This window comes from Mytilus galloprovincialis, chromosome 7 (assembly GCF_965363235.1).
Source record: "Mytilus galloprovincialis chromosome 7, xbMytGall1.hap1.1, whole genome shotgun sequence".
In the NCBI taxonomy this organism is placed as follows: domain Eukaryota; kingdom Metazoa; phylum Mollusca; class Bivalvia; order Mytilida; family Mytilidae; genus Mytilus; species Mytilus galloprovincialis.
This window is the reverse complement of record NC_134844.1, coordinates 50,129,421-50,147,397: the sequence shown is the minus strand read 5'-3', so window position 1 is coordinate 50,147,397 and position 17,977 is coordinate 50,129,421. Positions and strand designations below refer to the sequence as shown.

At 32.4% G+C, this 17,977-nt stretch overlaps 1 protein-coding gene across 1 annotated transcript in view; it reads right to left on the bottom strand.

Moving 5' to 3' along the window:
* LOC143084210 (uncharacterized) overlaps positions 1 to 17,977 on the bottom strand; it is a 64,455-nt gene that overhangs the window by 44,619 nt on the left and 1,859 nt on the right. Inside the window, exons 2-3 of the mRNA XM_076260621.1 lie at positions 8,984 to 9,124; positions 453 to 593 (exon numbers count right to left, since the gene is read on the bottom strand). Coding sequence (XP_076116736.1) covers positions 453 to 593; positions 8,984 to 9,124 — 282 coding nt within the window. The remainder of the gene's footprint in view (positions 1 to 452; positions 594 to 8,983; positions 9,125 to 17,977) is intronic.

The following is a 17,977-nucleotide window of genomic DNA, read 5'->3' as shown; positions in this document are numbered from 1 at the left end:
AAAGTTGTTGAACTATAAGGTAATGGGCAAACCAATCAAAAAGGTGATAAGAATTGCCATTGTTAATACAACCGCCTTCCAAAAATCATTGACCTTTAGCGGTTCCACATCTTCGAGCTGGTTTAAAGTTATTGCACATTTATTTCACCGATGGCCACACACATGTTTCAACTATCTCTATCTTAATCCCGGTCTCATTATTCTACTTTGGCATCAATGAATTATTACGTACACTAGCATCAGGACAGGAACTACTTGCTGACGAAACACCCGTCTGGCGACAAATAACCAATTAATAAATTCGTTTTCTTTCTTCGACGGTGTTTTATAGGCCATTCTGCGATACAGTATATACAGAAATATATTTAAAAAGATAAGTTATATATCATATATTGTTGCCTAAGATTTTTTTCATCCAATTTAGTTTACAATTATATACTATATATACGTACTTGCTTCACAACTTTTAGCATAGGGATCGTGATACTGCATGGCGGGAATCTCACAATCACAAATATCAGAAACACACACCATATTATTGAAACATGTGGAATCCCCAATAAGTGTAGAGCAATTCTCTTTGTATGTACTCTCTAAAAAATATACTAAGTTGTTATGACATTATGTTACATATTTTAACTTTCAACAAAAATGATGTGGACCTTTTAAGACTATTCTATAATATTAGTACGTAAATCATATTATCATGTTTAATAAAAAAACAAAAATGTTCAAAAAGCAACACTTAAAAATCATGTATTTTAAATGTCATTTCCAGAGTTGAATGACATTTAACTGTAAGCTGATTCCCAAAATAATTGTTTCTTTTCTATAAACATAAATATGGGAAATAATTTGTTTCTTCCTGTTTTAAAATTGTCAATTCTGGTTTCATTTGATAGTTTACTTGAGACTGACTCCAAAAATATATGGTTGTATTTATTTTTACATAAAAAAATAGCAAAGCAATAGCTACATCAGGTCTACAAGGTGTAACTTCTGCTTTCATTTTAAGGTCATATGGCTTGCAACTTAATGCAAAAAGTCCCTAAGTTTCATCGTGCTTACACATTTTAAAAGTAAAAGTATAGGTCAAAATCTAGAACATAAAATTTTCTTATGACCTTTAGCAATTTCAAGGTCATCAACCAGAGAAATCAAATCAAAAGACTCTAGATCTGTATTAAAATTGGTTTACTTAATAAAGTATATTACTATATGCATAATTCTAAATATAGGATGGGCTAAAACTCAAATTAAAGTCTACTCACCTCTTTCACCAAATGCATGTGTTATAACATTTTGCAACTAACAATTTAGTCAAAATTATTTGACGATATCTTATGTGGTTTGTGCAAAGAAAAGCAAATAAGCCAAAGCAATACTTAGGAACATGATCATGACTTTTTTTTTACAAGGATCTCAATTCAAAAGATTAAAGGCCTATATCACTTATTGTTAACAAGCTACAACTACATTTTCTCATTGAAAAAACAAAAGGGGAAATAACTACCATATGAAGTCTCCGGGCTGCTTCGCTCAAAAATATTTTTAAGATCGTGAGGATATAACGAGCAACTTGGTGAAATAATTTTCTCGTAATCTTTAACGGTTGCGGAGAAGATATATACGCAAGAAAAACAAAGTTTAGGGAAATAACTCTTACAATAAAAATAGTCAATCTTAACAGGATAAATTTCAAAATCGAAACAAGTGTTCAATACCAAACGCAAAAAATGTAAGCGACATTTTGCAAAACAAAAAAGCTACGTCAGAAGAAACAATCGTTCAGAGAACAATTAAAGGTGTTTCTACCAGAAACATGTTATTTGATATGAAAATAGTAAAAATTGGTTTAATTTTCATTTCCAGTGTCAAATGATAGCTTATTTTACCCTGATACCAAAAATATATGGTTTCTAAACAATGTTTTTTTTAATAAGGGAGATCATTTGTAGCTTCTTGTTTGAAAATGTTACTTCCGTTATTATCTAAATGTTTTTTCTTTTACTAGACACTGATACCAAAAAGAATCTGGTTCTGTATACTTTTATATCAAATATGTACAAAAATGGGTACTTCCAGTTTGCACAAGGTTTATTTCGGTTACATTTTCCAAGGTTAAATGGCTTGAAACCTAATGCAAAAAGTCCCATGGCTTTATCATGCATACACATGAGGTAAAAGCAAAGGTCAAAATCTAGAACGTCAAACTAAGATTTGCCCTGGAACTCAACTTTAAGGTCATAAACCAAGGACCTCAAATGAAAAGATCTCAGGTCTTAATTATACTTAATGAGTTCTATCACCATCCGCATATTTTTAATACAAGAGGGGAGAAAACTATAATCTAATATAAGTGTACCCTTAAAACCAAATGGATATATGTGTAACGACAAGTTGCAACTAACAATTAAGTAAAAATATGGTGTAGATGTTTTATACGGTGTTTGAAAAGAGGTAAAAATAAGCCAAAATCCAAATTAAGAAATAACCTTGACCTTTGACCTTGATCTAACTCTCTTTTTTTTAGACCAAGGACCTGAAATCAAATAGGGTTGTATCACTTACGTTTTACCAATGACGATTACATTTTTAAAAATTTTCATAGAGAAGGGAAAATAAATCTCTTATGGAGTTTCCAGACTTCTTTAGTCAAATCATTCTCAAGATCCTGAGGATATAACGAGCAAATTGGTGACATAAATTTCTCATAATCTTTTACGGTTGAGGAGGAGATGTGTACACAAGAAAAACAGTGTTTGGGGGATAACTCTTACAATGAAAGGTTTAAGCTTAACAGGGTCAATCACAAATCTAAGCTACATCTTGCGAAAAAAAACGCTGATTCCACACAAACAACTCAAAGACACTGATACCAAAAACATCTGGTTCTATAAATGTTTTGATTAATTAAGTACAAAGAATTTATTTCCGGTTTACCAAAATGAGACTAAATTCAAAAACATAAAACATGGTTAGATTCAGCTTATTTATGAACTCCAAGAATTCGAGAATAAAACCCCATTGAAATTGGTCAAGAAATAAGCAATATATACAACGTATACGAAAAGTATTGTTTTTGGCCCCTAATTTCTAAACAATTAGGACAGACGGACAAACGAACGAACGGAGGCACAGATCAGAAAACATAATGCCCCTGTACTATCGTGGGTAGAGAAATCATTCTATCGTATTTTCCTGTCGACAGGCATATCTAAATAGTATGTATTTATTATCTACAGTTTCATGAAATTATGTTGTGTGGTTTCTGAGGTGTTGCGATGACAAACAGTTGCAGTAGTATATTTTAGCCAAAATTCTAGGATCAAATGGGGCATAACTCCTTGAAAAAAATTGAATCGTAATTTCCTGCCTATATGCACATGTACATAGTATGTCCTCATTATCTACAAACAATCATGAAATTCTGTTTGTGGTTTCTGAGGTGTTGCGATGACAAACAGTTGCAGTAGTATATTTTAGCCAAAATTCTAGCATCAAATGGGACATAATTCCTTAAAAAGAAATTGAATAGTAATTTCCTGCCGATATGCACATGTGCATAGTATGTCTTTTTTATCTACAAAAATCATGAAATTCTGTTGTGCGGTTCCAGAGAAGTTGCGATGGCAAGATCAGGACTGACTGCTGACGGATTGACGGACGGGCGGACGGACTGACAGGTGAAAATCATTATTTTCTCCGCATACTGTTGAGTTGTGAATACTTAAATTGATCTAGGACACAATATAAATTAGAAACCAATTGTTCAGAGAATAATTGAAGGTCTTTCCACATCAAAGAATCTTTGACAAGAAGCTAGTTACTTTATACTGATGCGATGAATATATAGTTTCGATAGGCATAAGTGAAAAGGGGGAGATAATGTGTTACTTCCGGTGAAGTAAATGTCACTTCCATTCGCATATGAAAGCTTCTTTCACAATGATTCCAATAATATATAGTTTCTATATACTTTTGCCTGTAAACCAGGAGATAATTTACCTTTTTCTGGTTTATCGAAAGTGAATTCTAGTCTTAAGTGATAAGTTTCACAAGGAAGCTATTAAACAAAGAGTTCCAAGTGGTGAAGTAGAAATCATTCCTTCGTAAATTTTACGGACGTCATGACGATAGTCTAATTCGGTAGGTCACATTCGTGAAAGGAAAGGGGATTATAGTTACGACGTAAGGAACATAACCGATATCATTTGTGAAACGGTTATTCCATAACGGTCAACCAAGCATAAACTATACGATACAATATGAGAAATATTTTAGCGACCTATTGCTAAACAAATGTTTATTGCAAACCATACGAAATTAAAAGGCGTATTACGTTAACTAGGCGTAAGTGGTAGTTACGTGTCTAGATGCAGACGTAAGGGAGCAGGAAACGTAATTTTGTAGTCCTTACGGGCGTAGAAAAAATGGTAAACCTGGCATAAATTGAAAAAGCAAGGCGTAAATTTTCTAACGGGCGTAAAAGTGTTGGTATGGCGTAAATAAAAATACCAATAATGCTTTGTTTAAAGGATCATTGGATTTTTTTTTCTTCAAAATTTGGCTCTTTGGTTTTAGTTTGCAAGAGTTGAACTTATGGCAGCTTCATATATTCAGGGATAATTACAGTGGAGATCACATCTATCCTCTCTAAATTTGTCAGAATCTGTCAGGAGAACTGTTCTTGGACACTACGTAGAACTGTCAGCCTGAGACATTTTAGTCAGTTCTAGCTAGAACAGTTCTAACCTAGAACTGATTTGGTCAGTTCTACCTAGAACTGATTTGGACAGTTCTACCTAGACACTGATCCGGACAGTTCTACCCTAGAACAGTTCTAGACAGTTCTAGCTAGAACTGATTCTGACAGTTCTACCCTAGAACAGTTTTAGACAGTTCTAGCAAGAACTAACTAAATCTTATTATCTAATTATTTTTTGAATTGTTTTACATTTTTCAGTCCGGGAGTCAGGATAGCTCGTTATCACATACCAAATTATCTGACCTCATTAACCAAATGTAATAACTTGTTTCCCTATCCACAAATGTGATATATGTTTACGAGTAGTTTTCATACCTCGGACGGACCTGTTTACCAAAAAACTTTTCAACGCATCAATCTAAACTGGCATTATTTGCTCTTTCGTTCTATATATGAATATGAATCTATATAGCTGCACAGTACTTCAGTTATAATTTTAAGTCAAGAAGGACTGTAATATACAAGTTACAGCAATATTGGAAAATAATTTTGTTCGCATCAATTTATAGTGCAAGCATGCAGGGGTGGATCCAGGTCATTTTAAAATGGTAAAAGAAGGGGGGTCCAACTATATGCTCCCATTCAAATGTATTGATCGTCAAAAAAAGAGGGGTTCTCACCACTGGAAACCCCTCGCCCCTCCCCCTGGATCCGCAATCTTTTTTTATTCAAAATATTGAATCATAAACAAATTTCAGTAGTTTTCATACTTCAGACTGAGTCGTGTAATAAAATCTTTTGACCGCATCAACCAAAACTTACCATATTTGCTTTTTTTTATGTAAATCTATATAGCTGCACAGTAATTCAGTTATAATTTTAGGTCAAGAGGGACTGTAGGTATATATAAATAACTGCAATATTGGAAATCAATGACCACAATTATTTTTCTCGCATCAATTGAGAGTGCCAGCATTTCCTATTTTTATTCAAAATATAGCATCAGAAACAAATATTATTAGTCTTCATACCTCAGACTGACTCATGTAACAAAATTATTTGTCTGCATCAATCAAAACTGACCATATTTGACAGCATCAACCAAAACTGACCATATTTGACCGCATCAACCAAAACTGACCATATTTGCTCTTTTTTTTATGTAACTCTTATAATCGCATAGTAAATCTGTAATATTTTTATGTAAGGATGGATTGTATAATTCAAATGGTAGAAATATTGGAACACAATGCTGCCTAATTTCGTTTGCATCAATTTAGAGTGCCATGATGTCCTCTTTTTATTCAAAATATTGCATCATAAAAAAATATCAGTAGTTTTCATAACTGACTGGTATACCTAAATTATTTGTCCGCATCAACCAAAACTGACCATATTTTCACTTTATTTTGTACATGATGTAAATCTTAATAGCCACAAAGTAAATCACTTATATTTTTATATCAGGATGGATTGTTTAATATAAATGAAAGCAATATTAGAAAACAAAATTATGCTCGCATCAGTTTATAGTGCTACATGTAGCATGTTCTCTTTTAAATCAAAATTGTGAATCGTAAACTAATTACAGTAGTTTTGATATCTCAGACTGACTCATATAACAAAATTATTTGTCCGCATCAACCAAAACTGACCATATTTGACAGCATCAACCAAAACTGACCATATGTGACAGCATCAACTGACCATTATTACACTTTATTATGTAAATCTTAAAATATATATAGCTGCATAGTAAATCACTTATAGTTACCTATCACGATGGATGTATAATTCAAATGCCAGTAATATTGGAACACATTGGCTACACAGAAATTTCCACATCAATTTAGAGTACCAGCAAGTCCTCTTTTTATTCAAAATATTGACTTGTAATTAAATTTCAGTAGTTTCGATATATCAGACTGAGTCGTTTTAACAAAATTATGTAGAACTGTTCTACAGTCCTGACTGATTTAGTCAGTTCTGATGACAGTTTTACGGTTAGAATTGATATAGACAGTTCTACCTAGAACAGTTTTAGACAGTTCTACGCTAGAACTGATCCTGACACTTCGACCTATAACTGATTTAGTCAGTTCTACCTAGAACTGATTCTGACATTTCTACTTAGAACAGTTCTAGGGTAGAACTGTTCTAGGTAGAACTGTTTTAGGTAGAACTGTTCTAGGACAGGTTAGAACAGTTCTATGACAGATTATTCCGACAGTTCTAATGAGAGGTTAGAAGTGATCTCCACTGTAACTTGTTTAGTGCTTTTTAGGAAGAATTTCAAATTGGAATTATGGAATCAAATTGTCATTAATGAAAATTGTAAAATAAAATGAAAGTAGTATACATGGTAAATAATAATTATGTAAATATGACTAAGTTATTTAATTTTGTACATGTTCTATCAGAAATTTTGAAATCGAAAAACATTTTGCCTTGAATAATACATAAATATCTTTTACCTTAGGTTTAATTGCAGTATTATCATTTATATTTTAGTTCAAAAGGCAATCATTTTCAAGAAAAAAATGCTACTTTTATCTAAAGAAAAATTATTTGTCATAAGTCTTATTTGAAGACCCAGTGTCTGTCTAAAATGAACTTATTTATATATTATCTTCTTCAATGGTAAATATTTCAAGTTTTTTGTCAAATATTGAGAAATAAAAGCAACAGACAGTACAAAAGTTTTGTATGAAATACACAAAAGTACACAGCTAGGCTTATACACTGATCTAAAATAAGTGTAGAATTATGTAAGGATACTACGCCTGGTTCATTTATTGATCAGACATTCTCACTTGCATATTACGCCTGTTTTTTTGTGGACCAGGCGTTCTCATTTAAATATTACGCCTAATTTAACGCCTGGTTTCCGCGTGGTTGACGCCTGGTTTCCGTGTCATATACGGGCGTCACACTTCGTACAGGAAGAAAAAGATACGGCGGAAAAAAATAAAAAAAATAAATAATAAGAAAGAAGGTCTTTCGACCAATAAAGATCAGTTTTGATATAGAACTATGAAAATTCAGTTTGAAATATCATATCCAGCATCAAATGATAGCTTATTGTACACTGATTCTAAAAATATATGGTTTCTATACATTTATTTCTAAATAAGGGAGATAAATTATTACTTCCGGCTTGAAATATGTCACTTCCGGTATAACATGTCATTTCTGGTTTTATTTGATATTTTACTTGATACTGATTCCAAAAGTATATGGTTTTATATACTTTTACATTAAATAAGTACATAAAATTGCTACTTCCGGTTTACACCAGGTCAGTTTCGGTTGGCTTTTCCATCGTCAAGTGGCTTGCAATGTAATGCAAAAAGTCCCATGGCTTTATCATGTATACATATGAGGTAACATCAAAGGTGAATATCTAGAACACCAATTTTACCTATGACCTTGAGTTCAATTTCAAGGTCATAAACCAAGAGCTTCAAATCAAAAGACCATAGGTCTTAGTTATATATGGTTAATGAGTTATATCATTATATGCATAATGTTTAAAATTAGAGGGGAGAAAACTCAAATTAAATGTTTTTGTGTTAAGACATGTCGCAACTTACATTTTAGTAAAAAAAAGTCGATATCTTTAATACGGTTTTTGAAAATAAGTAAAAATCAAAATTTAAACTATGACCTTGACCTCTGACCTTGAACTCTTTTTCTTTTTTTTTTTGGATCAAGGACCTGAAATCAAAAGATCCTAGAACTCTATCACTTATGGCTTTCAAGATAGAAATGCATATCACTTATATCAAATGCATAAGGAGAAATAACTCTCATATGGAGTGTTCATATCGCTTTGGTCAACATAGGGCAAATCATGCGAAGGATATAACGAGCAAATTTACAATATGAATTTGTCGCTTTTTTTACGGTTACGGAGGAGATGCAGTCACAAGGACACAGTGTTTGGGGAGATAACTCCTACTAAGGAAAGTATTTATTTACGAAGGGTAAATTTCAAAGGGACATAATCATATACCAAATATCTAAACGACATATTGTGAAACAAACATTTATCGCAAGAAAAAAATTAGGTGGAAGAAAATAAAAAGATAATCAGAACAAATACAATAGGTCTTTCCACAGAAAAGTGGAACCTAACAAAGGATGTAACCAGTCAAAAAGACAACCGAAACATAGGACACATGGCTTTTAAAGTTACGTACACCGGTAAATTTAGATATAATAATTTTGTTGTTGAGAGTACCAAACATATTTTACAAATAAATGAATACGTACTTGCTTTACAACTTTTATCATAGTGATCGTGATACTGCATGGCGGGAATCTCACAGTCGCAATTTCCAAGAAAACAAACCATATTATTGTAACATGTGGAATCTCCAACTCGTCTTGGGCAAGGCTCAGTGTATGTTCTTACTAAAAATATACTTAATTGTTATATGTTATACAATTTAACTTTCAACAACATATAGCAATGGACATTTTTATACTTTTTTTAATGTGACAATATCCCAAGTCAAACTGAACTGCTATTTTTAGCTGTTTATAGGCTGTTATTTACAAGTTCTTCATATTTTTAGCAGTCTTTTAGCTGTTCTAAGCATTCAATCCAATAGCAGTTTGAAAAACTGACACATTTCACCATTTCTTAACATTATCCTTAGCATTGATCTTAGCATTCATCTTAGCATTCATCTTAGCAGTCTGGACAACGGTTATTACAGCAGTTCGTTATCAGTTGATCTTTGTTAGAAAAATGCTTGGATCTGGCTATGTTTTCAGCTTGAAAGTAAACATTTATTTGAAGATTATTAGATCATTTTCAAATGTGCATTTTGGCTTCATGTTGTGTGGAAATACTTGCTAGTGAAAAACTATATTTTTGTTAATTATAAGCTTAATTTTGGTTAATTGGATACTTTTACACACCTGCAGTACAGCAAGTTGAAGTTACAGTTAATGCTTGTATATATTCTGACATAACTTTGTAAAGGGAAACAGAAATCATACAGAAAGCCCCCCAAAAAAGGGGGATAGTTATTTATTCAAATAGAATATATGATGTTGAATACTAGCATATATATACTTACAGTTCAAGATGTTATTTGAAAAAAAAGAGATGATTATTTTAATCTTTTATTTTGTGAAATAACAAATCTAATCGTATTCAAGAGTTGAAAAAAGGGGGAGGGAATATGAGGTAAACCTAGGCTCCAAATAGCTGATTGGTTAACATTGTCCTAACTTCCAATTAGTACAATTAATTAAATATATAATTTTACTGAAGTTTTTTTTCTAGAAAAAAGAAACATAATATATTACATGTATCAAGAACTTATTTGTTCAAATCCAAAAGAGAAAGAGAATATAACTGTTATCTTTTGGTCCACATTAAATTTAATAAAAATAGTACATTTGGCATGTTCGGTAATAAAATAATGAAAACAAGAGGCTGTCACAACGACAGCAAACCGGATTTCGTCAATATCAAATTTGACCTCCATTTTGTCATCAGTATCAACATATTAAAATTTGAAAAGCTTAGATTGAATGGTTCATGAGTAAATGCAACAACGTGAATGGAAACGCCATTTTACAATCTTTCAAGAACCATAACTCCTGAACGGTAAAAGTCAAAATCGTCATTATTGAACTTGACCTCTATTTTGCCATCAGTAACAACATATAAAAATTTCAAAAGCTTTGGTTGAATGGTTCATGAGAAAATGCACCGACACGACTGGAAACACCATTTTTCAATCTTTCAAGAACCATAACTCCTGAATGGTAAAAGTCAAAATCGTCTTTATTAAATTTGACCTCTATTTTGTCATCAGTAACAACATAATAAAATTTGGGAAGCTTTGGTAGAACAGTTCATGCGTAAATGCACGGACACGACTGGAAACTCCATTTTTCAATCTTTCAAGAACCATAACTCCTGAACGGTAAAAGTCAAAATCGTCATTATTGAACTTGACCTCCATTTTGTCATCAGTAACAACATATTAAAATTTGGGAAGCTTTGGTAGAACAGTTCATGCGTAAATGCACGGACATGACTGGAAACTTCATTTTTCCAATCTTTCAAGAACCATAACTCCTGAACGGTAAAAGTCAAAATCGACATTATTGAACTTGACCTTCATTTAGTTGTCAGTAACAACATATTAAAATTTTAAAAGCTTTGGTTGAACGGTTCATGAGTTAATGCACGGACAACATTTGATTGCCGCCCGCCCGCCCGCCCGCCCGCCCGCCCGCCGTACATCCCCAAATCAATAACCGACATTTTTGTCACAAAAATCCGGTTAAAAATGAAATAACTTTTAATCTGAAAATCACTTAGTCAAGGTAGTAGTAATTACTCTTTATTAAGTTGCTTTTTTGTTAAAGCCCTGATATTTAAAGTGCATTTTTAGTTCTTCCTATATATAATTACGGCCACTGACATATAATGTATATTGTATACTGCTTCAATTACAAATCTAAGTTAGAACAACTTTTTGAAATTTCACTAAGACTTACAGTAAAATATTAGAATTTTAATAGTTTTTGCTTTTATATCTTGTACACTTATTTGATTATTCTTGTGTCACCTTTGTAATATTGCAACTTATGGCAGATCTGATATTATTCCACAGTGGTTATTAGCAGTTTATAAAACCATATTAGGATGTAAAACTTAACAGTTTGCATGAATATTCATTACTGACAGCTGTTACTATAGCAGTTCTAATGAATATTCATTATTTGATAGCTGTTATTTTAGCAGTTCTCATGAATATTCAGACCTCATTTGAATATTTCGTTAAAAATAACTGCCAAAAAACTGTAAATAAACTGCTTAGAAACAGCTATGGAGTGCTTTTCCTATGCCTTTATGCAAATTAATCATTGCCTTATATTTTGTAACTGTGAATGCTAATAAACTGCCAAAGAACTGCTGTCAAGTGGGAACTGTGAATGCTAATGAACTGCAAAATAACTGCTGTCAAGTGGAAACGGTGAAGGCTAATGAACTGCTAAAGAACTGCAGTTCACTTTGACTTAGGAATTAAAAGTAAACTATATTATTGTATTCTTGCTAAAAATATACTAAGTTGTTATATGTGATACATTTTCACTTTTAACAAGAAGGCTGTGGACATTTTAAGACTTTTTTCAATCTGACTAAGAAAATTTCATTATCATGTTTGATAGTAACAATACATATGTTCAAATACGAATCTGTTCGAGATTCATAAATCGATTAAGAAAAAAGCCAAATCCTGATTACAAACTAAAACTGACGGAAACGCATCATAAATAAGAGGAGAACTATACGAAACAACAGAAACACAACATTAAAATGTAACCCACACATAAACGAACTATAATATAACAATGTCTATTTTCCTGACTTGGAGCAAAATATTTTCAGAAAAAAATGGTGGATTGAACATGGTTTTGTGGCATGCCAAACCTACCACTTTTACGGCAATGTTAAATATAACTTTAAAATGACAACAATATATGACAGGACGTCAATACAAATAAATGGGAGAACATATAGGACAGAGAAACACACGAATAATAGCTAACAAAAGGTATGAAGTTTGAAATTTAATACGCCAGACGTGCGTTTCGGCCAAATAGCAACACTCGAACATGTAAGTTATGAAAAATATTCACAGTTATTGAACCATAAGGTACAGGGTTATACAATCTCAATGAAAACTAGTTTGGCAATTGTTAGTACAACTGCCTACAAAACAATCATTTACCTACTGCCAGTGGTTCCCCATAAAGTAACCTTATAACAAATCAATACAAGTCAACTAAGCAAGTGTCAAAAGGAAAAGACCATGTATGAAGGAACCGGGCTCAATAACCTCCACAGCAGTAAGAATGGCCAATCATTATACAACTGCTTATTTGTTTTATTGATATAAAAGAAATTTCTTGGTATTTCCTAAATAGAGGATTTTATACACACAGAAGAAGCTTACTTAACAACAAAATTATTTTCATTAACCTCAGGTTTTTTCAAAAGTGATGATTTTCAAAAAATATTTCACATTTCACAGTGGTATCATACTTTAACTTTGTTTAAACCTGTTTATGTACTTTTGACCTTAATTATTTATCCCTTACAATTTAAACAAACTATATATTTCCGTATATTTTGATATCACAGATCAAATTTATATTGTGTTCATGCTGTGTTAATTTGCGTTTTTGATTGGGTTAAGCACTCCAATGGATATTTTATAGTGTCTTTCTATGTTGTAATGTTATACTATTGTTAGAGAAAAGGGTAAAGGTTTGGTACCATTAAAAAGTTTAATCCCGCTGTAGTTCATACGTGTTTCTCGTTTCTTGTTTTTATATAGATTAGACCGTTGGTTTTCCCGTTTGAATGGTTTTACACTGGTATTTTTAGGGCGTTCTATAGCTTGCTGTTCGGTGTGAGCAAGGGTTCCGTGTTGAAGGCCATACCTTGACCTATAATGGTTTACTTTTGTAAATTGTTACTTGGATGAAGAGTTGTCTCATTGGCACTCTTACCACATCTTCCATTATCTATTTCCATTTTTATGTACCATCTTTCCAGCAGCGCCTGCATATATGAGTAAATATCTCCAAGTTGATATAGTATTCCAGACCTTGAATTTTCTGTTATGTTTTAATGGATGGGGGGTTTCTTCTTACACAGAAGCTAATAAACCAAGATGTGTATAAATAGATACTACAGACCCCTTCGAGCTGGTTTAATGCTTTTGCGCATTTATTCACATATGACCACGAATATTTTCTATCTGTCTTCACCTAAATGCCGTTCTCATTCTTTCTTATTTGGCATAAAGGTTTTTTTTTACTATACTTGCATCAGGTGCTACACGTGGAAGAGGATCAACTTACATTCCATGAGCATATGATGTGATCCCAATGTTTTATTTTAATTTGTTTTGGCGAAAGGGGAGGAGTTTGTATCGGATAATCTTTATTACTTGAATTGTATTTTGTACAATGTTATATTTTCTGTTTTGTTTCATTTTAAATTCTGAAGATTGTGATTAGTATTTAGCTCTAAATTGAAAAGGCTTGTGTTCATATCAACTGCATTTATCTGATAATAAGTTGAGCACAAGAAAACACTACGTATACAAAGTCGTAACGTCAACAACTGGTAACGTTAATGAGGTGAGTTACATAGTAAATGCATAGCGGCACATCCTTGACGTAAGTAATTACAATGCTATTTGATGTATATTTAATGTATATTTAATTCAAACTCAATTAATGAATCTTTTGTAGACGAAACGCCCATCTTGCGAACCAATACTAATAGTTTATCAAATGAGTTTTCTTTCTTCGACAGATGTTTCTGGAGAAGTCACTTAGAGATACAGTCTATCATATTTATATAAAAATCAGGCCGATAGTTTTCTCGTTTGAATTGTTTTACATTGTCATATCGGGGTCTTTTATAGCTCACTATGCGGTATGAGCTTTGCTCATTGTTGATGGTCGTACGGTGACCTATATACTTATTAATCATTTTGGTCTCTTATGGATAGTTGTCTCATTGGCAATCATACCACATCTTCTTTTTATATATATATATATATACAGCAATAAATTAGCATGATTAAAAAGATGATGTCGTGGCTTTCACAGCTGACTATAAGGTATTAACCTTGCTCACTGTTGAAGACTAAATTGCTAAATTTCTGTGTTACTTGGTATCTTATGATTGTGGCATTGGCATTTATATCCCATCTTCTTTATTTATATTTTATACCATATATTGTTGCCTATTTTTTTTTAAATTTAGATTACATATATATTAGTGGAAGATATTAGCAAGCAAAATTGAGGGAATTGTGCAAATGATGACACAAGCATGAAAATTACCATAAAGCATCATTATTATATATTTTGTAAGAAATAACTGCTGGCCATTAAAAAAAATATTTTTTTCAAGATGGCCACGGCCATTTTCTAAAATGGCTGTTTTCTTTAGTTTGAAAATACTGATTTTTCTGGAAAACTTTTCTTTGAACTTGTTTTAGTAAAAACCAATTACCAGGTTTGGTGGCTACCTTCCTTACATCACATATTTATTAAAAATGAATATTTGACATATCCAGTATTTGCGCATGCGCAAATTGTAACAAAATTCTTTCAAAAACATTTGAATTATTTACTATATATTTAGTGTTTTTGGATTTCTAATGATATTATGAATTGGTTTAATAACATCTTTCAAGGTTATGATACACATGTGTTTCACACTTTTGTGCATGTGCAAACTATTTATAGACATCAAGAGCGATTTGTATGCACTACCAGGCAATTCTCAGGTATTCGATGGTTAAGGCGAAAATGTGGTTAATCCCGGTGAAACATCAATTGTAACTGCAGATCAGCCACTTTTGGAAATGACTAAGCAAATTCAGTGGGAATGGCCTGATTTGTAAGGAAAATATAAGTGTATCGTCATGTTTGGTGGATTGCACATTGAAATGACTTGTTATAAAACTCTGGGTGATATATTGAGTGATAGGGGATAGACATGTTGTCTTACTGAAGCCAAAATTGCAACACCAAGAGTGGCAGATTGTTTTTCTGTATGTTCAAATGTATATAGGACTAGACAGGCGCATCAGACAACTGTATGTATTTTGCTTAAAAATTGTTAATTTCCGATTATGAAAGTTAAACTCAGAATATAAAATTATGTCATGACTCTGTGACGTTCAATGATTTAAAAGACTGGTGTAAGGAAATAGAGTCATCTCGACCACAGTTTAATTCCTGGCGTTCAATTATAAGTTAAGAACTGATTTTGGTATTATGCTCATTTCATGAGTGAGATTTCGTACTTTTCAAACAGTCCATATAAAGCATGATATCGTATTGTTTTAGGTCTTGATCGTGTAGATTATGCTCGATCATTACCGACTCATCTCCGAGATATGACTTCCCTTCCCGAACATCACCCACAGATGGCAATGGAATTTGAAAATGATAATTTCACTGTACGTAAGACCATGCAGCAAATTTCTTTCTTGTAACACAATTGATCAGGCACAAAAACAGAATAATGCAATTGTGAAGGGCGATGTTGGTGCCATAGGATTAACCGAAGATCCCTTTTAGACAAATGGATGGTAGCTGGACCAGGAGTCAGTATACTAAAAGATTAATTTGAAAGATCTAGTGGTTTGGGTCTTTCTAAAACAGACGAACGACATAATGAAGACTCTACAAAAACAAAAAACAAAGATTTCTTTAAACAGCTTTAAAGGCTTTGCAAAGTGATGAACGAGTTTGGAAGTTCATTTCTAGAAGAGTCGTCAGATTTGTAAAAAAAATACTCCATTTAGGAAATTGTTGATTCGGAAACAGGTAAGATATGTAAATAAACTCCAAGATATTGATCCAAACAATACGAAGATCTTTTGAAGCAAATGCAAAACGAAGGAGAACCTGCTTTTATAACCAAATAAAAAAGAACATCTTCCTATTTTTGGCTGCAAAATGAAACTGGAAACGTCTTTGTCAAAAACAAAGCTAGAGAACCTTAAAAGTGATTGCAATATCTTTTCTAGACTTTTCATTTCTTGTCACAGTAGACAGTTTTACTTGGAATATTTATTTATCCATAGAAACCAAACTGCTCCTCCGTCTTTATCTCAGGATGTCACTTGAAATAGTGGTGTCAGATGAAATAGTGGTATTAAATCGCTGCAAATGTGTTTACTTGAAACATTCTGCGATTTGCTGATCCAATTCCGGACGCATTAATGGTTGGTGGGGCAACAATGGTTAATTCCAGGTCACAAAGTTGGGCAAAAATATTTGATGATTATGCTAATGATGTCATACTGCCTTATATAAAATCTATAAAAAAGTATTCAAAAGTAGACATTGTATTTGATGTTTACTACAGAGATGCAACTAATCGTCGGACCTGTCGGACCTAAGGGGCTGAATTTATGCAGGTCCGGCAAAACTAGTTGATGTGCAGGACCTGATGGCCGGCAATAATTTAGTCTTCTTGGGTCAGCCAAAACTTAATTCCCTGTCGGTCCCAGCAGAGTATTTTGTTTATAAAATTGTGATTTTACAACCACGTTGCATGATTAGATAGAACAACATTCAAGGCTTCGATTACACAATAGAAATCGGGAGTTCAAACTGTTTTAATGATAAATATTATAGCCTGACACAATTTCCAAATATCCCTCCTTAAAAAATAAAAAGTAAACCTTTTGCAATTTAAATTTCAGTTTTGAAATCGTATGTTTGACATCGTCAATTTATTGAAATATTTATATCAAACGCAGTTGATTAGCTGTAACAGAGAATGCACACCAATGGTAATGGTTTGAAAAATGATGTAACTTTGACCTCCGTAGCAGAGTTCAAAAAATATATGGGTCACTGAATATTTATAATATATTTCAGATCGTCTGTTGTTTTGATGTCAAAAATTGTTTTATTTTTTAAACTTTTCTTTCAAATTAGATTTAATCCATAAAAAAATTAAAAACATTGCCTGACTGTACCTTAAGTTGAATATCTACATCCAAATTCAATTAATTAAAGCTGTAATCGATGATCACAAATTGAATGCTTTGTTTACAATTGTTGAAAGCCATGTGCTTTTTGGCGGGAATATACGGGAAACTCCTTAACAGGAAACAGTTACATTTCATTGTTATTTATAAACAGTAAGAATTTCATTTTTATTAACTGCTAACATTTATTTATGAAAAACTAAATATTTCTTGAGGTGAAACTGATATACTCTACATCTAGGGGTGTGTAAAATTGAAGGGGGGGGGGGGGGGCTGTTTTTTTTTCATAATATTACAAAAATAGATTATTTTGAGTGAAAATATAGGTCTGGCAGAAATGTGATGGGTCTGGCAAAACTTGGTACCCTGTAGGCCCCAATGTCTGACAGGAAAAAAAAACTGTTTGCATCTCTTTTTTAAATGAACAATTTAAAGGCTGTGACAAGACAAAGACAAGGTTCTTGTGCAAGATGAAAAGGTGTTGGTTCTGGTAAAACAGCAAGGGTATGGAGTAGTTTTCTCTGTGAAGATGACAACAAAACAAAATTGTTCAAGTTTCTTGCTGACAAAATTGCTTCTTAAGAGACTAAAAAAAATGTGTATGTTACTCATGGTGAAAAAATTCTTTGCAATTTCAATAAAGATATTTCCTATCTATCCCCTTGTAATCATGAAGAAGCAGATACACGAATGTTTG